Source organism: Pseudonaja textilis, chromosome 1 (genome assembly GCF_049901715.1).
Source record: "Pseudonaja textilis isolate UNSWEBS1 chromosome 1, rPseTex1.2, whole genome shotgun sequence".
In the NCBI taxonomy this organism is placed as follows: Eukaryota; Metazoa; Chordata; class Lepidosauria; order Squamata; family Elapidae; genus Pseudonaja; species Pseudonaja textilis.
In genome coordinates, this window is record NC_141990.1 from 59238346 (window position 1) to 59266200 (window position 27855).

General features: G+C 39.4%; 1 protein-coding gene across 2 annotated transcripts in view; it reads left to right on the top strand.

The window, feature by feature from the left end:
• The first annotated feature begins 433 nt into the window (after nucleotides 1-433).
• Nucleotides 434-27855, top strand: part of MDGA1 (MAM domain containing glycosylphosphatidylinositol anchor 1) — a 329389-nt gene continuing 301967 nt past the window's right edge. For both annotated transcript variants that reach the window (XM_026695587.2, XM_087935247.1), the window contains exon 1: nucleotides 434-839. In XM_026695587.2, the coding sequence (XP_026551372.1) occupies nucleotides 773-839 (67 nt within the window). In that variant the 5' untranslated portion in view covers nucleotides 434-772. The remainder of the gene's footprint in view (nucleotides 840-27855) is intronic.

A 27855-nucleotide genomic window follows, 5' to 3' on the forward strand; every position in this document is an offset into this window, starting at 1 on the left:
GTTTATTCCTGAGGTTTGCAAACCAGAGGCTTTTTAGTTAAACGCCCCCCGAATCTGTCTTTCGCTGCCTCGGTCTCTTTCGAGTTGGTCCCAGTTTGCAGGCAGTTTGGGAAGCTGAAGCGTTCAGAGAGCCCCTGACGTTTCTTTCTGCACAAACGTGATTGGAAAGATCGGGGCACCGCCGAAGGGGCACAATCGCCGAAGTTTCTCTGGATTTGTTTCACCGCCTCTTCTTCCTAGCGACTTTTTCGTTTATTCGGTTAAGAACGCCACCCTTCATTCATTTATCCCCCCCCCCCTCTCTCTCCGTGCATCTGGGCGTGAGTGAGGCTGTTTATTGTCTTCTCAGAGCTTGGGAAGAGGACGAGACCCCTGGCTTGCCTGCTCTTCCCCCCTTTACACACACACACTACAAACACACCTTTCTCCCCCCCCCTTCCTCGCAACTCCGGGTCTGGGGAGGGGAAGCTGTTTCACTCGGTTCCGACTGACTGTGTGCGCGTCTCTTTGGAGGAGAGTGCGAGCTTCCCGAGAAGCAGATTGACTGACTCGAGTTCGCCAGCCGGGCTGAGACGCCTCCGTGGCCGGCCCCCTGCTCTTCTCCGGAGCTCCATCCTTCCCCTGCTTCGAGGCCGCTGAAAGTGGTGTACCAAGACAAATTGGGATTTTTACGCTCTTCGCCTTTTTTTTTTTAAACGGATCCACCATCTGTCTGGGTTGCCTTTGGGTCTGGCTTCTATTCTTCGCTGGCTATGAAGGTTCTGTCTTGAAGATGGAGACTCTCTGGCTTTTATTCTTGTCGCTGGTCCCGGTGTACATCAGGGGACAAGGGGTCTATGGTAAGAGGCATGGTAGTTTTCGTCTTCCGAGCAAATAAAAGGCTGAGCTTTTTCGGGGGGGGGCGAGGGGGGGAAGGGAAGGAAGTAGGGATTGGAGAGCTGTGGTGTATTATCAGATCAAAGTTTTGGGGGTGTTTGTTTCCGGAAAGCACCTGCAGCAGAAGAAAGTAAATGGTCATGGGTAGAATATAGGAAGTCCCCGACGCAACCCCATCCAGCTACTTTGTAATAATCTCTTGCCGCGGCGACTTTACCGCTGTTCCTCTCCTCCGACCCCGACCCTCCTATGATTTACGAGACTGGAGATGCTTTGCTTTTTAAAAAAACCCTTGGAAAGCCTCCGCCTGAGCGGCGCGAGGAGGGAAAAAAAAAGAAAAAGAAGAAACAAAAAGAAATTCGAAGCTGCGAGATTTCGTGCGGTGGAAACAAACCAACTTGTTGTTCCTAAACAGAAAAGGCGCCCTTTAAGAGCCGGTGGGCCGTTCGTGCGTCTCCAGCCTCTGCTGGTCTTTGGGAAGACAAAGCTGGCCGGTCCACCCGCTCCTTCCTTCTTTTCCTGTGCTCGTCCCCTTTTTGGGTCGCCCATTCCCGTTACTAAAATGACCCGCTAACCCTTTTCCCTCTTCCTCCTTTGCCCAAATAGATTTACTTGTATAGACACGCGTTTCGTTTCAAAAGAGGGTTGCTACGCCAGAGGAGCCTAGTGGGGGCAAACGGGTTCCCCTCCCCATCAGCTCCTAAGATACCTTCCGATCTTGGGGGGGTAGGAAAAAGAGGCTGGCTATGCCTGAAAGAAGGACCTGTTCCCTTTCTGCCCCGAGGCGGCAGGAGACGTGATTCGTGGGGGGGGCGCGGCTTGCCTCCGGCTCGCGGGAAAGGCGTCCCGTTCCAGTCGTCGCTGAGCTCTGGAGAATTTAAAATGAAGCGGGACGGAGAGAGCTCCGCAAAACGGCACAGCGCATGCACGGGCACTGTTGCTGTTGGGATCCCCCCCCTTTTTTTTTCTTTGCTACTCCCGGGAGTGGGGAGAGGAGCTTGGGGAGGGAGCTCCAGCGACGGGAAAGGCTGAAGGCTGGCGCCAGACAGGAGCGGGCGCGGTGTTGGGAATGAGCATTCCCGCCTCCACACCGAGCGTTAGCGGTTGGAGGGATGCTTCAAACGAAAGATTAAAAAGGCAGTAAGGACTCTTTAGTACGGTAGTTCTCGTGAATTACGCTGTCTCTCCCCCCCACACACACACATTTTTCCTGCTACTGTTTTAAAAGATCCCCTTTTTATCGAGGATTGGGAAGGAGATCCGTTCCACAGATTTAGTGAACCGGTTGTTATCCTGTTTGCAAAAGGATGCTCGTTCACACACCGGAACATCCAACTTGACAGAAACAGCTGACATGCTCGTCAGGGGTACCCCTAGAAGAAGCACGAGATTATTTACCCCTTGGCAACGTAGAGGCAAGGCAGTGTGTGACACAAGCTTGCCTCCTTCAGATGCCAAGGATGGACTATTCAGTCCTGGCCTATTCAGTGTAGGGTGTGGTGAAGACTTCAGCTTCCTAAGGCATAACAACACCTTGCTCTTTTGCACAGCAGCCTTGTTTATCCATAGCTGTGAAATCAAGTTCTCCTCCCTGCAGGTAGAGAAGTTAAGGATCCTAAGCCTTATCTGAAACTTAATGGGGATCAGCCCGTGGTCAGCTGGTTTTCCAATGCTAATCTTTCCATTAAGGTTGTAGTCCCCCCCTCCCCCCAATACAGCTAAAGCCTTTATAGTCATTTTAATGATGCAGAAAAGGAAAATAAAAATAAAAGGGAATGGATTATTCTACTCTCCATCCACTGGGGCTACAATAGTCAATTTCAGTTATTTGCTTTCAATATTGTTTTGTTTGTCTTTTCTCCCCTCCTCCAATGCCTGATAAGAAGAAGGGAGAATATAGGGGAAAGATTAAAAACCTTGAGGGAAATTATAAGGCATGCCCCAGAGAACTGAGATGGGGTATGTAATGTCTTGGTTGCAAAAGAAATGTTGTGTGTGCAGGTTTTCACATCCCCATGGGTATTTTATATGCTTCCAGCCAAACTTTTTATTTTTAATTAGCTTGACTGTTGCAGTCCAAGCAGAACTAGTGGTCTGGTTTTCTATTCTCAGGCCTCTTCAGGGTCTTTTAAGGCTGCCAATCTTTATACTTGACTGTATTCTTTCAGACTTATTCCTGACTCTTACTGCTTAATGAATGTAGCCCCCTTTTCTCTTTCTTTCATTTCTAGACTTTTGTTTTTGCATTCCTCCCTATTGGTAGATGTTTAGCAGAACAACTCTGGTATATTCAGATGGAGAAGGGGGGCAGAATGTGCAGAAAAATGAGAAAAAAGATGCAGTACAGTACAGTTTATTATTTAATGAAGAGAAGTTATTTGCTTCTTCAACTGTTATTTGTCTTCTCTATTTCTCTTTCCGTGGCTTATGGAGAGAATAACCATTTTAATTTGCAACTGTATATTTAATTGGGGTTCAGATGAGTGGAATCAGTATTCCACAAACTTTCCATGGTCAACCATCTGCAGTTCCTTCTTTTTCTAATGCAGTTTTTAGCCACTTCTTATTATTTTAGTTTCTGAAGAGGGAGATATTAATGTTTTGTGCAATGTTGAACTACAGCTTTTTGCTCTGGAAGGAAAATCTAATCTAGAATTACAGAGTCCTGCCCTTTTCCTATTCCCCCCACAAAATTGGAGCTGTAGCTGTAGTTTTGAGCTGAATGTGATATGAGAATTTGATGTTCTTAGTGGTTGACCTTTGTGACCCTGGAAATTTTGTGAATTGTTACGCATCAGCATAACAATTGCATTACATTTGATACTATAATTGTTATAAATAAAAGAAGGCTAAGTAAGGGTCCTTGTACACCTTGTCACAAAAGCTGTAAATATAATCTACTAATCTAAGATTAAACCACATTAAACTAGATATTTTACCTATTGTGGACTTTCATAAAAGGTGGCTACCACATTTGATCAGAATGGATGGAGCAAATTAGATCTGTGCTAAGAGAGAAGCACTTGGACCGCAGGCTGAGAAGAACCTGAAGAAGCTAGCTATACAAACTGGTCTTTGACATGATGACCGAACAAAGTCTTAAGTCTTAATAATCTTCCTCTATTTTGTTAGATGATTCCATCCATTCATCCATTTTTACCAAAAAGACAAACTTAAGCTGGCTACCAAAAATTTGCACACACGCTCTTTCCCTAACTGTTAAACGCACCGTAGCTGTGAAAGAGAACCTGCCAATGACTCTCTGGCTGTGGTTGTCTTCCATGTCCAAGTTCACATGTGCATTTGAAGCAGCTCATCACTCATGTTAACAGATCTCTTGTGTAATTTAATTCCTATCCTTTTTTTTCAGCATAGGCTGCTTCATGCTTTGTGGAGGTCACAGAATGCTGTTTCATGTGAAAAGAAGGTTAGCGCTGTAACTCTGAAGAAAAGCTAAACAAAATCCCTTCTCAACTATAAGATAAACTGTTCTGCATGAATGACTTGCCATCTAATAGGGCTCCCATAGGAAGAGATTTAAAGTGGCAAATAAATCTGGGCCAGTTCCTCTGTTCAACAGTGTGTTGCAGTTTTGTTAGGCACCTGGATTTGGGTGTTGTGAATGGGCAATAAATCTAATGTATCTTTTACTGTGTTTTTTTTAACTCTGAGGAAGGGAAGCTCTGTTTGGCTTACTTACCCCCAAAATCTTGGGCTGACCTTAGGTATTCCGCATCTTAATCGGAGTGGGCACCATTTGTTATTCTGCGGCAGGCAATGAGATTTTGTCGGCTGACCCCGGTGGGTTACAGTTTTGATAAAAATGACTCCTGGGAGAGAAATAAATGAGTTAAATTAAAAAAAAAAAAAAACCAGACAGAAAAAGCCCCTTTCCTCGTTTTCTCCCCATAACCACTTATTTTGGATAGTTGAAACTTCTGTAATGTTTTTAAAGGCTGTGATTGACAAGGGTGGGTTGTATTTTAGAGGGAGAACTTTGTGATTTTGGGTGAATTGGAGGGCTATACTTCTTGATCAGGAGGCATTTGAAGCTCACAGGATTTTCATGCCAGTAATGGTTATCTGCCAGAACTAGATTGTACTGTGTTAGTGAAACAATACATAGTTGGCAACTCTAATTCTTTATTAGAAAAGTGGGAGTTATGAAAAGACCTTTGGAAACTTCCCTCATATTTCACTTGTCCATATGCATAAAGCAATAGATTGTTCAGCCATGTAGCAAAATATCCTAAGCATCAGCTGAATTATACTGTATATACATATATTTAAATAATATAAGGACATTAAAATACCTATTTACTGTAAATTTAAACATGAAATAGGTATTAGAGATGAATAGAAAGAAAGGGGATTTGGGAGAAAGGAAATACTGTATTTCCCCAGACAAATATCAAGACTGCAGATATATTTTATCTTGGAATTAATATGAAGTATATATGTATATATGAGGGGAAAATTGTATTTTAAATTCTCACAGAATAAATCTTGTGAGGAGAGGGTTTAGCTGCTTTGTTTGGAAGTATAGAAGCTGGACTGCTGTTTTATTTACCTTAGAAGGAGGATTTAACAAGCTTTGATAGGAGTGTTTTATTGCTAACATGGATCTGCTGACAGCCCAACTTTCTCTTAGTGCACTGAGGAAAAGGCTCAGCGGCTGACAGTTCCCCATCATTGTCCTCCTGCAAAAAGCAAATCTTCAAGGAACCTCCCAGGGAAAAAAAGAAGAAGAAGCCGAAGGGAGGAGCTTCAAAGGAATACATTCAGCTGCATCCTTTGTGAACTGTTAAACAGAAATCTTACAGGGGAAGCTGTACTTATTGTAGACTTGGAAAGTAGACAGAATATGCACAGCAGGAGCTATTCTTCACTGCTGACAAGAGAGAGAGAAGAGCGGGAAAAATTTGGCTTAGTGAATGACTCCCCACTTTCTAAGATTATGGAGTTGGTACTGTATTTTTGAACTTGGCAAGGAGTACAGTGAAATGCTCATCTTTTATTTTAACGTCCTGGGAGAAAGGTTGAGAAGAGACTATTGCTTTCTTTTTAACCACAATGGGTTATCATGCTGTTCTACTGAAGAGCGCTTTGTTCTTCAAGTTTTATTTTCACATTGATAGGGCTGGGGTGTCGATCTTTTGTCAAGCTTCATTGTGATACTTGCAGCAGCTTGATGTGCAGGTGTTAATAGATGTTAAACATTTACTAGGGCAAAATATTAATTGGTAACACCAGTAAATTGAGCTGATACTGGAGGGCAGGTCAAGTTTTTCTCTTAGTAGGAAATTCTTTAATCTGTCCTAAAAACCATTCTTCTTTTCTTTCTTGGGGAATCACATGGAGGATGAAGGACATCCCCAAATCTAGGGATATGAACTGGTACTCCTGTGTTGCTTTAAAACAGAATGAAATATGCCTCCTATTGATTACGTGCTATTTAACCCTCCTTCCCTCTAAAACAACTTTCTTGGATCTTGCTGCTTCTTCTCATGAAATCGGTCACCTTCCTAGCTTGAAGAGATCCCAATGGACTGGGCATCTGTTAAATAATATTCCTTATTAATAAATTATTTTCCTTTGTCCTGTGTTCCGTCAGCTTTCCTTACCTATTTGATAATGACTATGCAACTTCTTGGGATACCAGCCTTATCTTAGAGCAGTAAAATTCCTAAGTGAGTTTTGGTGCTCCGTGACTGTTTCTCCAGTTTTTACCTCTTGCCACAAGCCCTTGTTTTTATGGACTGTTTTCACTCAGGCAAATCCATCTTTGTAATTTTTCCTTTTTGTTTCTAGCAGGTTTTTTTTTTTAACTCTCTATGGACCAAAATGCCTAACATCCAATGTGGATTCTAGCTTTCCTACTGTAGCTACTACACATGAGTCATGTTGCCTGTCTGACTGATGCTTCTCTTCAATATATAATTGTCCTTGCTTTTTCTAATACCTGAACTCAGCATTTAGACCATTTCATACAACCACAAACAACCCTCAGAGCCATCTTAGTATGCAGGACTGGGAACCTGACATTATCCACCTGACAAGTTGTTTGCAACTTACTGGTAGGAGTCAAAATATTTCACTAGAGGTGTCATCAGAAACCACTATCTTATGCTAATTTTTGTAGGAACATGAAGACAGATGTTGAATAGTTTGACATGAGCAACATAGCTTAGAAAATTATCACCATGTCAGATTATTGTCAGGTTTTTGAGGAAATCCATATTCTAGACAACTTGAAAAGACAGAGTTAGTGAAGGTGTGGCAAGTGCCTGATAAAGTGTGTGTGTGTGTGTTTGTGTTGGGGAAAGGATGTGTGAAAGAGAGAGAGAGAAAAAGAAAATAGCATTGGGGAAAAACAAACCTTTTTAGACATTTGCATTTTGCAGCCAGCAGCATTAGCAATTCAAAAAGTGTTCTTTTTCTAAGTAGTTGTCCTTTGTAACTTCTCCAGATGGAATTCCTGTTTGTTTAAACTTTAGACAAGTGGAGTTTGCTGAAACAATGGAGCAGTTGCTTCAGGACTGTAATCCAAAGTGAACAAACCTAGTTTTCACGGTAAGGTGTTCCAACAGTACTTCACCTACAACCTTCGCCTTGCTGTTTCAATTCACTCTTAGATCACTATGTACATGCTTTGAATTGTCTGCTTTACTTGCCCACAATTATGTTTGCAAAAACAAGGACAAGGATTCCTAATTATCCAGTGGCAGCTACTTGCTATTTCAGCCTTTAATTTCTTGATTACATTGCCTTTAGGAATTGTGCACCAGAAAGATCGGCTTGTAAAAAGGAGTCCCAAGAAATTCCACCAGCAAGGCCCAGCAGCTGCGGTGAATCTCAGCTAAATTTCACTGTACTGGAGAACATGTGGAGAGGCTTGTATTCTCCTACTGCTGGGAGAGCAAGAGAGTCTTTCCCGGCACAGCAAAAAGTTTGCATGTTCCCCTCCAATAGGGAAACAGGTGGCTCCGGGTGGCAGAGAAGCAGCCCAGTTGAGTCCTGTTTCTCTCTGCCGCCCAGAGCTGTGCCAGGAAAGACTCTTTTTTTTCCCCAGCAGCAGGAGAACACGAGCCTCTGCACATGGTCTCTGGTACAGCGAAATTTAGCTCAGGTCCCCACCAGTCTGCATCTCGCCCCCCCACCTGGATTCACCGCAGCTGCTAGGCCTTACCTGCTGGGGCTTAGGGTGGCAGGTAGTGGCAGCAAAAGGCAAGTGGGGTGGGGGGAGGAAAGGCGACTGGTAGAGGCAGGTAGGCAGCTGGCCCCTGGAGCTTGCAGAGCCTCACTCACGCAGGGAGGTCAGGCAGGGTCACAGCAGAAGGCATGGAGCAATGGCTGGCCTGGCAGGTGGGCAAAAGCAGGTTGCAGGCGATGCTGCACATACGGGATAAGGACTGTTTGGGCATCGAGGGGAGGGGTGGGCGGAGAGGGGTGGGGACAGCCAGTGGTGCAATTTGTTGGTTCTCCAAACTGTGCAGAATCATAACAACCGGTTCTATAGAACCAGACAGAACCGGTAGAATCCCACCCCTGGATGGGAACCAGTTTAGATATTCTAACAGGCTGATTTCTGCTTGTGATTTCTGTAAGTAGTTGGGCTGTGGGCCAGAGTCCAGTTTTACTCTCTGATAATATATATGTTCAGACATATTAATGCATGGATTCCATACAGGTGAAACTTGAAAAATTAGAATATCGTGCAAAAGTTCATTTATTTCAGGAATGCAACTTAAAAGGTGAACCTAATATATAAGATAGACTCATTATATGGAAAGCAAGATAGTTCAAGCCGTGATGTGTCATAATTGAGATGATTATGGCTTACAGCTCATGAAAACCCCAAATCCACAATCTCAGAAAATTAGAATATTGTGAAACAGTTCAATATTCTAGGCACAAAATGTCCCACTCTAATCACCTAATAAAGTAATAACACCTGCAAAGGGGTTCCTGAGCCTTTAAATGGTCTCTCAGTCTGGTTCAGTAGGAATCACAATCATGGGAAAGACTGCTGATCTGACAGTTGTGCAGAAAACCATCATTGACACCCTCCATAAAGAGGGAGAGCCTCAAAAGGTAATTGCAAAAGAAGTTGGATGTTCCCAAAGTGCTGTATCAAAGCACATTAATGTTAAATATTCCACATTAAAGTTATGTGGAAGGGGAAAAGGTGGAAGAAAAAGGTGCACAAGCATCAGGGATATCTACAGCCTGGAGAGGATTGTCAGGAAAAGGCCATTCAAAAGTGTTGGGGACTTTCACAAGGAGTGAACTGAGGCTGGTGTCAGTGCATCAAGAGTCACCACACAGAGAGATCCTGGACATGGGCTTCAAATGTCGTATTCCTCTTGTCAAGTCACTCCTGAACAACAAACAATGTCAGAAGCATCTTACCTGGGCTAAAGAAAAACAGAACTGGTCTGTTGCTCAGTGGTCCAAAGTCCTCTGTTCTGATGAGAGCAAACTTTGCATCTCATTTGGAAACTAAGGACCCAGAGTTTGGAGGAAGAATGGAGAGGCTCACACTGCAAGATGCTTGAAGTCCAGTGTAAAGTTTCCACAGTCTGTGTTGATTTGGGGAGCCATGTCATCTGCTGTGCTTCATTAAGTCTAGGGTCAATGCAGCCATCTACCAGGAGATTTTGGAGCACTTCATGCTGCCTTCCACAGATGAGCTTTATGGGGATGCTGACTTCATTTTCCAGCAGGACTTGGCACCTGCCCACACTGCCAAAAGCACCAAAACCTGGTTCAATGACCGTGGGATTACTGTGCTTGATTGGCCAGCAAACTCGCCTGACCTGAACCCCATAGAGAATCTAAGGGGCATTGCCAAGAGAAAGATGAGAGACATGAGACCGAACAATGCAGAAGAGCTGAAGGCCACTATTGAAGCATCCTGGTTTTCCATAACACCTCAGCAGTGCCACAGGCTGATAGCTTCCATGCCACACCACATTGAGACAATAATTGCTGCAAAAGGGGCACAAACCAAGTACTGAGTACATACGCATGCTTATACTTTTCAGAGGTCCGATATTGTTCTATGTACAATCCTTGTTTTATTGATTGCATGTAATATTCTGATTTTCTGAGATTGTGGATTTGGGGTTTTCATGAGCTGTAAGCCATAATCATCTCAATTATGACAAATCACTGCTTGAACTATCTTGCTTTGCATGTAATGAGTCTATCTCATATATTAAGTTCACCTTTTAAGTTGCATTACTGAAATAAATGAACTTTTGCATGATATTCTAATTTTTCGAGTTTCACCTGAACACAGTAAGCTCCTAAAGTATCCCCCTTGTGTTGCCATCCATACACATTGGAACTAAAACTTCTGGATTCTTAGCTGGCTGCCTGAGGATCCCCAAAGCTGCATTTCCTCGGAAGATGTCAAGAGGGTGCTACAGATGACATCCCATTACATTGTACAGGTAGTCCTTGACTTACAACAGTTCGTTTAGTGACCGTTCAAATTTACAGTTATGACCGGTCTTCATAGTGACAATCTTTGCAGCATCCCCTTGGTCATGTGATCAAAATTAGCAATTGGTTCATATTTATGACCGTTGCAATGTCCCAGGATCATGTGATCACCTTTTGAGACCTTCAACCAGGTTACTAACTTATCAACTGTGGTGATTCACTTAACAGCTGTGGCAAGAAAAGTCATAAAATGGGTCAAAACTCACTTAACTCACTTAACAACAGAAATTTGGGGCTGAATTGGGGTCATATATCAAGGACCACCTGTATTTCTCTAAGGAGATGAATACATGTATTGATCATCACAAGCTGACATAATTTAGTATTGAGTTTGTGCACCGCGTAACTAGATAGCAGAAGATAAGTCCTTGTGAAATAAAATGCTTTCAAGCAATTATTTGTAGTGTAGTAATTTAAAGAAATGACATTTTTACACAATTAGCTAGAATTATAATGTGGAAATAAGAATAAATAAACATAAAATCAAACATTAATTTAGGCTGATGGTTTAGCTTCTACAGTGGTCTCTGGCGAGCAGTTTGAGGAACAAAGAACTTTATTAACTAGTGAGAGAAGATCAAAATGAAATAATATTGTATGTGTTTGTATGAGTTAGATGTGACCTTTTGGAATCAGTGTGTTATCATTTCTAAAACACCCAGAAATAAATGTCAGCTATCGAAGAATGGAGCCTGTTTTTAACAGTTGTATTCTAAGCAATCACTGTATTTGAAACTTGGAAAGGAATTTGTTGGGTTGCTGCCAGGACATGCTAGTTTGTTTTGATGAATGAAAGATAAGTTTAAGCATGGTATAAGGATTAGTAACAAATTCAAACTTGGCTTAACTTTTTCAGTCCTTCTGGAGCTATGTCAGAACAAGTAAAGGGGAGCATCTTAAGCCTGGCAGAGAGGATTGTTGGTGCTAAAAAGCTAGGTGGGTTCCCATCAGTGATGGTATTCTACTGGTCCAGCCTGTTTTGGGAGAACTGGTCGTAAAAAATGCTACCATTCAGCTGAACCAATAATAAAAAACACCACTGGTTTGGCTGAACTGATATTTCTTTTTTTTCCTCCCAATGATCAGCTGTGCCAGGATCCCCCTCGCTGTTTTACTGCTTCGCCCAAAATGGAGGATGGGTGTGTGTGCTGTGTGCCCTCTCCCATGCTATGATTTTTATCTCCTGGGCTTCAGGGAAGCCTCCTGGGAGCAAAAATGGCCTCCCAGGAGGCTTCCCTGAGCCCCAGGAAGCAAATATTGGAGCAAGGGAGGGTGCTACAAAAAAAGCCATGCCCACCCAGTCACATGGCCATGCCCACCTAACCATGCCCACAGAACCGGTAGTAAAAATATTTTCTTCCCTCCATAGTGAATGGCATATTGTGATAATTGAAAATAGCACTATGCCCTTATATAATATGAAAATAATAAGAGACATGTTTGAGTAGGCCTCTAGGGTTCCAGCTGAGAGATATTTCTCAGATTATTATCCCCATCAGTCCTAAAACATTGGTTTCTTATCAGTTTAGATACTATATCTACTCATATTCAACTAGCAAAGGACCCCTGCAGACTTTGTGCTGTGAGATCTGACCTTGGGAAGGTGAAAGAGAGGAATAAATCATTAAGAGAGGAGAAACAAAAGCAATTTTCCTGGGGAAAATAGAAAGCATGAGGAGTAACTCAAACTAATCCTGCCTTGCTTTTGTTTGATATAACATGAGATAGAGAAACTCAGGCTTTCAGGAGCCTTTACTCTATCCCAGTGTTTTCCAACTTCGCAACTTTAACTCACCTACATTTCACCTCCCAGAATCCCCTGTCATCATCATCGAGAGACACATATTTATATACATCATCTTATATCTCCATTAATGACATTTTAAATGATGTGTGGGTCGATCTAAAACCTTGTATTCAGGAACACTACAATTCTAGCCTGGGACCTTAAGGAATATAAATTATATACAATTCTGATAGAAGCTGATGCATATGAAGAACAGATATATAGTATGGATAGCTCGCTTGAAGAGGGATGCATGATTAAGAACAACTGTTTTGCTATTGTGTTATCTAGTTTCATGGAAGAACCAGCTATCCCTCTAGAGTCCTTCCCTGTGAAGTTGGGATCTTGCCTGCGAAGAGAAGCTTGCATGAAGGAAAGTCCTTTAGGTCCTCTTTAAATATATGGAAATTGTGGGTTGAGTCATTTGGCAGCCAGAACCATGTCAGGATCTCTCAGGCCACATGGTCCTGCTTCTCCTCAACTATACAATAAATTCTCATGCAGAACAACTTACAGAATAACACACTGTCACTGTAAACCATCATCCAGAACCAAAAGGAATGCAATTCAGTAGATGAGTGTTGCCTGGCCAATGGAGTGTCACAAGCTCAATTCTGGGCTTATCCTATTAAAAAGAATTGGACAAGTTCCCAAGAACGTGATCTGTGGAAACTGTGCAATTAATTTGGTTACTTCTGGGAAAACTGTATATACTTTTGTGTATATTCTGGTCTGTAGAAGCCAAAAGGAACAATGCAGTAATAATAGAGAAACCAAATTTTCCATCTTGCTTTCATGCTTTTTGAGGAAGGACTTTTCTTAATATAAAATGGATGTGATCACAATGTAAAGCTCCTGTTTTACCTCACTTTCATTGTAAAAAGTGAACAATTATACTAGATATAACCAGTAATTTGTCTCTGGATTTCAGCAGTGTAATCTTGGGATATTGGGAGCTGTAAAAAACGGGATGGAAAAGTAGGCAACCTGTGAGATACTGACTGGCTTTGGGATAACAAAAAGCCATTGGATTTTTTATGTGACAGCTTCATAATTATGATGTATATTACAGTATATCTGTAGTAATTATGGAATTACTGCAATTTAGTTAATTAACAAATCTCCAGGTTGAAGAAGATGCTGCAACAAGCATGCAGTGTATCAATTTCTTAGTTACGTTAGTTTCATTCACCAAATAAAATTACTCTCCTGCTACACTAAATTCAGACATATATTTCAAAAGCCTTCTTATTCCTGCAGATAAGTTGCAAGTTGCAAGATTTCCATTTACATTTTTAAAAACATGGGAAAAAGGTCTTTTTGCAATTAACTTACTACTAATTCAGTTTTTTGTGTATCACATCTGTTATACTCAGAATTTGAGTTTTTTTCCCCCATCCAGCATGACAGATCTGAATGGTTAAAATCCATAAAAAAAAGAAATGTTCAGCTTTTCTCATTCCTCATTTTTTTCCTTACGCAAACCACTTTTCTCCCCCAGCTTCTTAAGGTAGCTGCAATGATGTATTTCTTTACAATATCCATTTCTATCTAGATGCAAAACAACATAGCATATTATTATTGAAAACACAGGCATAGCTATTTGATGATTACCAGGCATAGGTCTGATTTTGATATTTCTCTACTTTTGCTAGTATATGGCGTTCAGCATTCTCAGATGGTGACCAACAGAAATAAAATTTCCTTTGGAGAAAGAAAAAGGTACTCTGGATTGTTCAAGGGGTCCTGTGGGCCCACTAGATCTACCATGTGTATGTGGGGGGCAGAGAGTTACAGACCTTAGTTAGCAATTATTATTAAACAAATATCCTGAGTACCTGTTCTTCTGTAAATGGTTTTGTTTCCTTTTATTGAAAATTCTCACAAGCTTTTATTTCTTTTCAGCAGAAAATTAGCATACAGAAGATTTTATTTTAATTATTATGTGCTACTCTGCAAAGATGGTATCAAACTGATCCTTAAAATGAGTTATGAAGGGAATCAATAACTGAAGCAGGAAATAAAGAACTAAGGGCAGAGGTCACTCACAGTCTAATAACAGTTACATCTACTGGAGAGAAGTTACCAAATGGATAAAAAAAATGGGATTCTTGCAGGACACAAGTGAGTTTTCACAGAACTGATGCCTGAATGTGTTATATCAGGCTCAAGTAAAGAGCCTCAGACAGACCAAACAGTTTACATGCAGAGAATTAACAGATACAAGAAATGGTTCTTGTACAGAGTTCTCTTTGCTATATTAATTTTGTGTGTGCTAAAAAATGTCTACTTGGAAGAGGAGTTTTTTTGTTGAGACAATGTTTTTCTAGACAATGGCTGTCTGAAATGATAGGCATAGGTTAACTAATCTTATAGAAAACAAGCTTGGTCTTCTCAGCCTGGTCCCATAGGACACCTGCCATGACCAATAACATGTACTGTTTATCCCAAGGAATCCCAACTCCCGGTCCATAGACCAGCACTGGCCATTCCACCAACCGAGTCACACAAACAAGTAAAGTTCCATCTGCGGGATGCAGGCAGCATGTAAAACCACACCTGCTCTGCTCCACAGAAAAACCTTTCTCCATGGAACTGGTCCCTGGTGCCCAAAATATTGGAGGCCACTGGTCTATCCTACAGTAGCTCCAGAGATCCTAATTACACAATGCTTCTTTACTTCACACTGAAAAGACGATCATCCCTTTTGTGGTGTCCAGCTAGTGTATGGGAATTGGATAGTTAGGTAGCAATTGTGAGCTGTCCCCTTAAGGGACATCATGGTAAATGTAGTTAAGGTATCCTGAGAAATGTAGTCCATGTCATGTGGCCACATCTGAATTCCTGAATGGCCACTAAATTGACCCTCGAGGGGTTGGGGGAGGTTTCCTTGCTCTTGCCTGAACACAGCCTCGTGGTAGCAGCTCTACCCGCTACCTCTATGACTATGGGATAGAAAGATTAATATCATGGAGCCACTTCAATCATTATGGGGTTGAGGCTTTATCATCTTTTAACCTACAAGACAGTACAAAGGATTGGTCATTAAAGAAGAACTTTGTCACGAATGTGAGTTATGAGGATACCTAATGAACCAATAAAAGTACTTTGTTATGGATGTTTTGTGGAGTTTATCTATCTGCATCTGTACAGAACAAATCCACCACTGTACAGGATACAGAGCACCTTTACATACAGCTGTTTCACCCAATGTGTTGATCAATATCAACCATATTCTACAGTAGCTTTTCCATGTTTGAAGTCTATTCATTGTCTTTAACACTTCTTTTGAACCTTGATTTTCGGGTATGAGCAAGTAAATTCCTTATCTCGCGTACAAGGGGTGTTGCTGCCCAGTGCCTACAGGTAGAGGTGGTGCATGGAATTAGCTTTGCTCTCCTTATGTTAACCAGCAGGGGGAGGGCTTGTCACTATTATTCTTGCATGAGTCCTTTTACTGAATTCTGGATTCTGTAAGTTCCCAATTGTATCTTCTAATTACTAGCCATACCTGTTTGCCTTGTTGACTTCAGTTTAATTCATCCTGAGTTTGTTTGTTTATATATATATATATATATATATATATATATATATATATATATATATATATATATATTTCTTAAGTTTTCGGGTACTTACATGTATGGCATTCAGCTTTGTTCGGTATTTTCCCACGTCATTGTAGTTGTGCTTTTAAAGTTGTAGCAACATTTTGGCAGAATCTCAGAAGCCTGATGATGGCAGATGAGATTCTGCCAAACGCTGCTACAACTTTAAAAGCACAACTACAATGACGTGGAAAATACCCAACAAAGCTGAATGCTATATATATATATATATCTTTGGTTATTCGGGTTTTCTCCGCTAAGATTGGCAGTATCTAGGCACGTTTGTTGAAGTCTCATTCATCATCTTCAGGCTTCTTTCTTCGGCTCTGTGCTTCTCAGAGTGATGTGAGATTGCCTGAGAAGCACAGAGCCGAAGAAAGAAGCCTGAAGATGATGAATGAGACTTCATCAAACGCTGCCTGATACTGCCAATCTTACGGGGAAAACCTAAATAACCAAAGATCCACATACAAATACCAGCGAGAACCTCAGAAATATATATATATATATATATATATATATATATATATATATATGTGTGTGTGTGTGTGTGTGTGTGTGTATGTGTATGTGTATGTGTATGTGTATGTGTATATATATGTATATATATGTGTATATGTGTATATATGTGTGTGTGTGTGTTCGGGTCTTTTCCCGTGTAAGATTAAGAGTATCTTGGCGATGTTTCGGCGAGGTCCCACTCACCATCCTCAGGCTGGTGCTTTCGGCTTCATTCCAGTGCAAGCAGTGTGACTACTTTTGTATGCTTTAGTTATTAGTGTAATATTACCAGAGAAAAAGCTACGTAAGATTAGGTTAACAACTCTTAATGCCTTTTTGGCTACGTAGTTACAGTGGGGAAGAAAAAGGAAAGTGGGGAAAGAGGATGGAGAATTTAAAACTTAAAAAACAACCAAAGAAAAGAAAAATAATTTGAAAAATAAGTATAATACTGGAAAGCAACAGAAAAGGGGAATACAGAAGAGGTAAATAGAGGTAGAGAGACAAAAGGGTAAAAAGGAGAGAGAGAAGAGAGGGAAGAAGGAAAGGAAAAGAAGTTACAAAGGTCCGGAGCAAGATATAAAGAAACAGGACCTATTTAGAGATATCTCTGTTCTTGCCATGTGAACATTAAACCTTTTGGGATCAGCCATCTATAATTCACCTCTTTTTTAAGTAACAATTTGGTCAGGAATCGATATTCTCTTCTCATCTCTCTCACTCTTCTGGGTATTTGTTTCAGGACCACAATCTCCTTATCTTTATGTTTCAATGTTTTCTCTTTTGCCACTTGCAATATTTGCGTTTTAATGGCTTTCTTTGTAAATCTAATGTGAACTTCTCTTGGTAATCTATTTCTCATCGCATATCTTGTGAAAACTCGATAAACATCATGTATTCCATTCATCATCTTCTCTTGAGTTATTTCCAAAGCTTCAGCCAGTATTTCTATCATTATCTCTGCTAAGTTTTGTCTTTTTTCTTCCTCTATGTTTTGGAATCTAAGATAGAATCCTGATCTATCCATTTCCAATCTCAACATACCACTTTTAACTTGTTCAACCACCATTAATCTATTATCAATATCTCCAATCTTCTTGTCTCTTTGTTTATCTTCTTCAGTTTTTTGGACTGTCTCATCATACTTCAACATCATTTGTTGGATGTTCTCCACTTTTTCATTGGTTTTCCCTGTTCTTTGCTCAATGTTCTCTGTTCAGTGTTCTCAGTTCTTTGTTCAATGTTCTCTATTCTCTTTTCAATATTCTCTGATCTTGCTTGAATATTTTGAATTCCTTGCATAATCATCTGCAAAATCACTTTTTCTTGTTCTTTTTCTTGCCTTAACATTGTCTGCATTGAACGTTGTCCTCCAGATGGTGGAGAGGAAGAAGTAGAAATTGAAGAGCCAGGAGCTGTTAATTTCCTACTCATTTTAAGCAATTCAAAATCTTCAGGTTCTTCTAGACCTTAATCCAATTGTGAAATAACCAATTGTAGTTCCAGATAAAAATAGTAAAAAAAGAGAAGCCAAATAGTAATGATAATGAAAAAGGAGGACAAAATTTCTTCAGGTTCTTGTATACCTTAATCCAATCGGTGGTTAGATAAAGAAAAAGGCTTGTAAAAAAAAAAAGGAAAAATTCTTCAGGTTCTTCAATACCTTAATCCAATTGAGAAGTCTCAAATAAAAAAGAGTGCATAAAAATAAACCAGAAAAGTAGATGAAAAAAAAATACCAGGAAAGGAGAAAAAAAGCTATTCCCTTAAAAAAAGAAAACATTAGTACTAAAGCTTTCCCTTTAAAATAAAAAGCAAGTATAGAGATTTGACTTCCAAAAACAAAACAAAAAAGAACAAAGACAAGCTCCAAAAAAGCCAAAGATCCAAATAGCTATTGCAAATAAAATAAAATAAAATAAAGCTGGTGAGGAGGGATAGTACAACTTAGAAAAAATAATAAGAGCACACTGTACTTTGTTTAATTATCCAGGGCTCTTATTATAACTATCTTCTCCAAAAACTTATCACCTTTTTTTCCCCTAAGCTTCAACACCAAATTTCAGCTGTTGATAGGAACCCAGAAGAGCACCCTGCAATAATACTCTCTCATGCTCTTCCCTCTATCTTATCAAACAGGCAATGTCCTTGAAAGTCTCAATTCTTTCTCAGCTTTGTCTGGTCAAAGGAAAAGTAGAGCATTTCCAAGGCGCTAGTTGGCAGTGTTACAAAGTTTCTTTAGCTTTCACTTTCCCCCTCCTTTTCCGGCAAAGTATAATAAGAATTAATTTAAAAAGGAAAAATATTTTTTTAAAAAACAAAAAGACTAAAAGGGAGTTTCTGGCTTAATATATTATAAAATCAAAAGGGGGAAAGAAAAGAGTAAAAAAGGAAAAAACCAGTCCAGTTTCAAAATATAAGATCATCAGCAATAAGAAAAAAAAATATAAATATTACTTTGACATTTCTGTTTAAAATTGCCGCTTATTCACTTCTGTCAAAAAACTTTTACAGATTCTTTCTTTCTTTTCCTTAGGGCGTCTTCTCAAAGCTTAAAATAAAGAAAAGTTCTCACCAAACCAGCACACTTTCTCTTTTCGTTCTCTTTCATTTCCGAGCTGTCCCAACTTCAGCAGCTTTAATGGCTGCCTCTTTGCTGCTGGCAAAAAGAGCTTCTCCTGGATCTACCAGGGACTTTGCAATATCCCTGGGATCGACAGGATGCGCTCTTTACATTCACCATCTCTTCGGGATGGTTTAGATCCACTTGGACCATCCAGAAGCAAAGATATCAGCAGCGATCTCAGACCTCCAAGATTGCATGCTGTATCGTCGCGATACCAGCTCCGCCCTGCCCTGGGGTCAAGCTATTTTCTAAAGCACCCCAAGGCCAGACAAGAAATAATGGATGGAAACTGAACAAGGAGAGATTTAATCTGGAAATAAGGAGAAATTTTCTAACAGTGAGAACAATCAACCAATTGAACGGTTTGTCCTTGGAAGTTGTGGGAGCGCCATCAGTTGAGACTTTCAAGAAGAGATTGGACTGCCATTTGTCAGAAATGGTGTGGGGTCTCCTGCTTGGGCAGGGGATTGGACTAGATGACCTACAAGGTCCCTTCCAACTCTGATTATTTGTGATCTGTTAGCTAATAGGGAATGTTAGCAGCAGGTGTTTAAAAATACAAAAGTTGTTATACAAAGGAAGAAACTCGTGATTTAGATTAGCCAAAAATCTGGTAGGATTATATCATGTTTCTTATTCCAAGGAGAACAGGGATTTCATAACATGCAGGGACATTTTATGTAGCACTTTAAAGCAGCTATGTCTTTTTACAAGATTGTATCCTCTGCAGCTACAATGCAATCTTGAGAAAAAGCCCATTTAGCTTAAGGAGTTGTTGTTGAGGTAATTCCCCGTAAGGAGAATGAGCGCATACGTATTTGAGAGTAGTGTTGGAATAATACACACAGAGCACACAGATACACTGTACAGTAAATGTACGTTTTTACTTCCAGAAAGGTTTAAGGTTTCCAAAATAAGCAGTCCAAAGTCATTCACAGGTAAAATCAGTCAGTTTTCATCCAGGGATAATTCAGTATCAAAGTCCAGTGTCAAAAACAGTTCAGTATCAGACTTACATTAAATCCAGTAATATCAGTCAATTAGAAGAAATGGAGCAATGGCAATACTTTCCAACAGAAGGAAACAGATATACACTTACACGCTCTTCTTAGACTCAGACTAAACAACCCAAGTTTCTGGCTCCATCTTATGGCTGTTTGAGAAACTACACCCAATTGCATGCTCTTGCATTCCCTTAAAGATATAGTACTAAAATATTTATCCTGGTTTATGTATTTCTAACCCAAATACCTGTTAGGTGACTTATATTCCTAACAGTTGTCCACAGGTACTGTGTACCTGCTTGAGACACACCTGTTCAGGGCAGCATTTTTTTCTCTTTTCAATGTGAAAAGAAAATATAACCTGAGCAGCTTTAAAATGGATATATTTATTTATTTAGCATATGGCAAATACATGGACTTATAGTAGTTTCAGACTACCCAATCATTCAAGAACAGGGTAGTCAATGTTGAAAAAAAATCAGACATTGGCCTGGTGTAAGTTCTTGATGGACATTTGGACACAATGTGATGGATATTTTGTCGAGGAGCACCACAGTCACACTGAGGGGTAGAGAGTTACATTTATGAAAGTTTTGTTGAAAATTGCCATTTTAATTAAAATATTTGCAACATGTTTCCCTGATAAAAAGTCTCCTTTTAGTACACTAAGATGGCTTATGAAGAAACTCTTTAATGGTTGGAAAAAGTAAAATATTGAAAAAAGTTTAAGTGAAAAGTTTAAGCTTAATAAATGCTTTACTGGATATTATTTTAATCCTTTAAAAAGAATTATTTTGTTAGAAGTTATAAAAACAAGAATAGAAATCCTGTCTAATCATCAGTGCCATAGACTGAAGCCATTTTTGACAACCAGAAGCTCATTTTTTTCCTGTTTTACACAAATGTCCTGTTTAGGACAATCTTTCTAAGGTTAAGCATTGCATTAACCGCCTGCAAAATTCCAAAGCTTTTTCCTTCAGGCATTTGAATTTTGTGCAATAATTTTGAAGCCTGATTCATGACTGGCTTCTCTAGAGAGGCTTTTGTTTGTTTATTTTAATTTAGAAAGAGGGCAATGGTGGTTTAAAGCATGAGGAGAAAAATCATTCTCCTTATACCCCATTACTATGAGTTTAAGAACATGATTTGCATTAGAAGAATCCAGCTTTTATTTCTGACATCTGCATTAAATAGGATCTCAGATATTAAAAGGTTAAAAAAAATCTCATACCTGAAACACGTTCTTTTTTAGATTATTTTTTGTAATATCACCTTTATTATTTTTATAAATAACTTAAGGCAGTGAATATATCTAATGCACCTTCTTCTTCTTTTTCCCCACAACAACAACCCTATGAGATTCAACTAGAGAAAGTAACCAGCTCCAAGTTGCCCAGCTATCTTTCATAGCTAAAGTGGGATTAGAATTCATAGTCTCCTGGCTTCTACCCTAGTGCATTAACCACTAGACCAAATTAGTTCTTTCTCATTGAATTTGACATTAGATATAAGCAACCTCATTGTCTTACAGCTACCACATCTGAGAATGATTGTACTAGATATTGGTCAACGCTCTGAAATTATTGTTCTTGCAGACCCATCTCCAGTAGAGATAAAATTCAGTTCTGGAAAGAGCATCAAATAATGTAGCACTGAGGTATAGATTTAGGGGGATAACTTCTTATGAAAGATTTTACATCTTTGTCTTCCATCAAGAAAATGAAGACATGATTTACGTATTCTTAAACTTGGAGGTATGAAGGTTCTAAGTTTATTCATTGTGCTTGTTAGACTATACAATTTGACTTTGAAAAAACCCAAAGAAAATACACTTGACACATGGTATGGACTAAGGTATACTTTAGAAACCTCTTAAGAATAGTTATTTGAGAATGTTAAGCCTTGATTGCTCTGCTTGAAATGGATAATGATAAGTAGTGATTCAAACATTTCTGGAATTGCATGCACAAGTTACTTGGAAGATATTATGTTTGATATTATTAAAAATGTTGGTAAACTAGCTTCTTACAATATGATAAATCCTAAGTGTTTTCTTCAGGATCATTTTTTCCCCTTTGGAAATATAGTCCCAATATTTCTCACCTTAGAAATGCATAAAGGCGTCAAATAGTATCAATCTGCATTGAGGATATGAGGTGATATAAATTTTGCTTTTACATTTATTACAGAACTAGGGAGCCAATGGTGTGCTAAATGTTTCTGGTCTAGAACTCCAGGTGACTTAGCAATTGTGAGGACAATGAGAATTATACTTCAACAAACTTGAGAGGCCATAGATTCTCAATTCTTGCTTTATTTGGTGAAAAAAAAATAGGCACATTACTACACACACAAAAATCATTGGCATAAAGACGGAGTTAACATTTTTCTCCCACCAGTTCTTTTTGCCTACATTAAGAAGTAGCTTTGAATAATCTATTTTTCCCTCAGCTTTTCAGCTTCTATATTCTTTCTTCCCTTTCTTGAAACTTTTGTCATTATTCTTAATTACAAAAACACAAAGGTTAGGATTTCCATATCTAAACAGAGATTGAGAAATGCAAATTATATAAAGAATAGAAAAAGCAATACTTGTGTCAAAACACAATGAATTTGGATTTGCTTTTGAAGGGCATAAAATATAAATGATTTTTTTAAAATGTGTGTAATCATAAATTGTATTATGGTGTCGTTCTACCATAAAGAAAAATTACACAGTGTAATGTTCTTAAAATAGAAACCTAAATATTTTTTCAGATATTGCTCTATCCTAATATGGAAATTGATCCTAGTGGCAGCAGAATCTGCAGTTACAGAAGAAGAAAAAAGTTGCTCTGGTTACTAGAAGTTGACCTGATAACTGAGAATTGTCACAAACACATCATACAGTTTTAGATGTTTCAGATGAAGTAGATGACTGTATTATAGTAAAAAAAAAAAAAAGTCATTCATGGTTGTAAACAGATTTAATAAAATACATCTAATTAGAATTTTGGACATTGTTTTTCTGACCTGTAGAAGAAGAAATGGGTGGTGAAATGCACATCAGTTTCAGATTCTCTGGGCAAAGAAAAGATATGCAGCAAGAGAATGCTTGTAAATACTTAGGAAACCATTTGTGAACTTCAGGGAGATCCATGGAGGAAGGGGGAAAAAGGCAAAGTAATGGCTGCAATTGCATGGTAGTGGCTGCCATCTTGATCTTACTTGATATCCCCCTCCCCTCCCCAGTGAACTTGCAAAGACAACATGAAGTTTTGAAGGAACGTACCTTAGCTTTTCAGTGTTTAGCGTGTTTTCATAGAAGACTTCTCCATCTGGTCATTCTGTAGAGAAGTTAGGAATTCAAAACATGGGATTTGCACAGCATACAACTAAATACCAGCTTCTGAACAGTGCTTTCACTTTTTCAATGCTCAATGTCTTTAATGCTGCCTAAGTTTCATTTGTATGTTTGCAATTACATCAAATTGCTGACTGATACTCAGCTTGCAATCAACTACCTCTCCAAGTTATTTTTCACAAGTATATTTTCCAGGTCAAATACCCCCAATCTTTGTTTCCTATATGAAGATCTTTACATCTTTCTCTCTCTCTCATTTATTTTTGTTATATTTTATTTTTGTATTCAAGGATATTAAATATCCCACTAGTTTTATCATCTGCTAATTTGATACGCTTTTCCTTCACACTTCCATGCAGAAGCTTGGACTGAAGCTGTTTTACACTCTACTGAATATTTTCCTCCAATATGAAAAGGAACTTTGAGGTGTACAGTGTCTGAGTCAATTATGCTCCATCCACCCCAGGTCTAACTAGCCAGCTAATCACAATACTATCAATACTTTCTCAAATGCTTTTCTGAAATCAGTGCATTATGCTTACATTATTCTTACAGTCTATTTACTCCCCCCACACACACACAGACACACAGATACACACACATATTAATGGCAATGTGGCACAACATATTCTTGACAAATCCATGCTGACTGGTTTCTGGTGCTTGTTTTCAAATTACTTTCTTTGACTCCCTTATGAACGCCTTTATTTTTTCCCCAGGTGTCAGAGTCAATCTGATCTATTTTTCAGTCCTTCCTCCTGACCTTTTTTTTTTAATGATAGAGACAACATTTAACCTCCTGCAGAAATCAGATATTTGAACCATTCTTTGGGAGTTTTCCAAAATAAATATGAGTGAGACCTTCAGCCAGTATCATCAGAATAAATGCAGTTCATCTGGGTGTAGTAATTTTCACTCAGTAAGACTAAACAGGTATTTTCTGATCATGTTTCTTTTGCTCTTTATCTGGAACTTCAATCCTGTACTTCACCCTGTCTTCACAATTGCCAGGTAGAATGTATATTTTGCTGTTTGACCAAGTAGGAACTGAGTAGGTTGCGCAAAGTATTCCATGAACAAACCATTCTTTTCTTGAAAGAGCAGTTTTCAGATGGCTGATGCTTGAATCAAACCATAAATGTTTTTGGATGTTTTGTTCAAAATTCAAAACTAAAACAGATATGTATCAAAAGAGCATGTCTGAGTAGAAATGTTTAGGCTGCTGCCTTCTGTTTTAGATGCTATAATTGGAAGATGTCTCTTGAAAATGGGTTATTATCTTTTGAATTGGACCAAAATAGCAGAAGGAAATGGTCAAGTTCTTTCTACTAAGACTGAGTGGGTGGGCAACAGGTTATTTGAGTGGAGCTTTGGAACAAAAAAGCTTTTAAAGAGCCCATGGCATAGGGAGAGCCAGCTTATCTCTGTTGAAGAAAAAATGGAGAGCAAGCTACAGAGAAATAAATTGCCTCAATGGATCACTATACTCAGTATATCTATGGGAGATGTGATGAATGGTGTTAAGTAGTTGATTGTCGGCTTGTCTCTGAGATAACATCCCCATCCACAACTTCATTTTCTTTTGTTTTCTTTTAATTCCAGCTTTCACTTATTGAAGTGGGGTAACTAGAGGTTTTAGTTAGAGAGAGAGAAACAGAGACAGAAAGAGGGAGTCCTCCACTGCCTTCCACGGCTCTGTTTTTTTAAATTATCTCTTTTGACTTTAAACAAGGTTTTCTCTCTTAAAAAAGGCAACAATCTTCCAGTCAATTGAAGCTTGATTGCTTTGTTTGTGGGAACTAATTCTTCCAATTAATTATTGTTATAAACACATACACACATTATGTCTTTTTTCCTCTCAGTCATGCCCACTCTATTTAGGACTTGTTGGTTACATTTTCCACCGTCTATTCCCTCTAATAAAATTCTACCGAATAAAACATGAGTGGAAAAGATAAGGATTAGTTAGAAGGGTAGGCAATGCCAATGCTGGTCAAGAGAAGGGGGAAGGGCAGCTGCTATAAGGCTTGGTATTAGTGTCATGCCAACTTCTCCTAGCATGCTGGTATAGGTGAAGCTGGGATATGGCCCACTGCTGGAAGAGGAACTCTTTCTCTCTTGGATAAGGAGAGGAGGTATAGGTGGTGACATTTGACGCTTGTCGGTCCCCTCTAGCTCATTAACAATCTAGGGATGGGGGCTTAGAGGAGGAGAAGGTGACCCTCCCCCCACAAATAGAGTCCTTAGAATGTAATGATAATCCAGACATGCCAGCAGACCAGCCACCACAGTCAAACTGGTTGTGTTGTGGGCCTGAGGATAACATGATAGGGGAACATTTCACATTTGTTATGTGTTATGCAGTTTGCAACTATGGACCAGCAGTCTGAAAGACACAAAGCATCTTTTGACTTTGTGGATGCCTAATTTAGGCATAACTCAGTTCTGCCTCATGTTGCCTCATGTTGGTCACAAGCCCCTGTTCTCAAACTGAGCAGGAAAACCCTGCCTACTCAGTGGTTGAAGAAGACAGGTAGCAGGTAGCAAGAGACTGGGTTTTGGTGTCTCCTCCATCTGATTGTCGTAAACTATTAGATCTCATTATCTCTTAATTTACTGTGTAATAGTGAGAATAGGTTGAAAACGATCTGATACTGTGAACTCCAGCACTTTCATGATACACAAAGTATTGTGCAGTATTCACAGGTGAATACTGATTTATGGCAAAGTGCTTTAAGTGACTTATATGGCAGATGAAATTTGTGTGGCTGTGAACCACAAATTGGTGTTCGGGCAGCCAAATCTTAATTGTGGCTTCATGTTCAAGGACAGCAGGTTTAGTATCTAAAGTGGCCCAATATCCAGATAACAGATAATCAGCATTGGAAGGGACTTTGTAGGTCATCTAGTCCAACCCCCCCCAAACGAAAGACCCGACACCATTTCTAACAGATGACAGTCCAGTCTCTTTTTGAAAGCTTCCAGTAATGAACCTCCCACAACTTCTGAAGGCAAGCTGTTTCATTGGTTGATTGTTCTCACTGTCAGAATATTTCTCCTTATTTCTAGGTTGAATCTCTTCTTGATCAGTTTCCATCCATTATTTCTTGACTGGCCTTCAGGTGCTTTGGAAAATAGCTTGAGCTCCTCCTTTCTGTGGCAGCCCCTCAAATATTGGAAGGCTGCTATCATGTCTCCCCTGGTCTTTCTCTTCACCAGACTAGCCATGCCCACTTCCTGTAACCGTTCTCCAGAGAGAAGATATCTCAAATACCATCTTAAATTGCATTGCTCACAAAATGCATCTGATTAGGTGAGATTTTTCCCCCAAGGAAAAAAGCAGTCAAGTATGTCAGTAGGGCCATTCCCAATTGTTCAAATTATAAACCCAGTTACAGTGGAATTATGGTTACAATCAAGATTGAACCGTTTCGCTTCTTTTAAACCCTATCACTATTCAACTTGCCAATAAACTGGGGGGAGGGAAGGGTGGAATGAAATGCTGAGAAGTTACACATAGATCATGAGAGCCTGGAAATCATCGAGGTCACTGCTGCAGGTGTTTGAGAAGGAAGTAGACTGTTCCTTTAACAAAAGAACATCTCATAACTGGACAATGTGATCACCTAGGAGTGGGGAGAAAGAGGAACCATTGTTTAACTAGGCAAGCATCTGCACAGGAAAACCAGAACTGGTTTCGATTCTTCAGTACCAAAATGGAGTATCCAATAAAGTTTTACTTTTGGGAATTCAAAACTCCCAAGAGTGTTTCCTTATTTTGGGTTCACTAGTCAGACAGTTGACAGGCAGCCCAATTAGCACCACAGTTGTCATTGATGCTGTTATGGATAAATGTTGTTAGATCACAGTTGTTTCCGTCAGAGTATGAAACGGAGGCAAATGCTAGATCAATAGCAGACCTAACTGCACCAATTATAGTGTGGAGATTGTAATTGCTATGCATGCAAGGCAACAAAAGATATTTCAGAATTAGATGTCTTCTATAAGGAAGAGTGTTTCAAGATCCAAGGAAAACCAAAATGACTCCTGGCTGCAGATAACTATAGGAAATATATGAAAGCTGTCTTTTCTTACAAAGAAGGTATTATGAAATACTGACTAGAAGAATTTCTGAACCTCTATATATTCACTGTTTTCTTAACTATAAATTTGTAACAAATAGACCTGACTATCAAATATGTGTTCACATTTGTAGAAAAATGTGTTTAATTCTGTACCATGCAAATTCTGTGTCAGCTTCTGTTCATTTAGGGCTTCACTGAAATAAACAATTTGACCAAAAGTGCTTGAAGCTTTGCATACTACTATATGTCTATGGAGATTCTCACTCATCCAGGTTGTGGTTGTCTCAAAGGTGCTTTTCACAAGGCAACTGAATTTTCTTTGTTTTTCTTTGAAGACATTTTGCTTCTCATCCAAGAAGCTTCTTCTGTTATGGACTGCTGGATTGTCACTTCAGAAGAGAAAAGGCTTCTTGGATGAGAAGTGAAATGACTTCAAGGAAAAACAAAGAACGTCCAGTTAACTGTTGAAAAAGCACTTTTGGGATATGCTATTATAAAGGAGACATAAGAGATCAA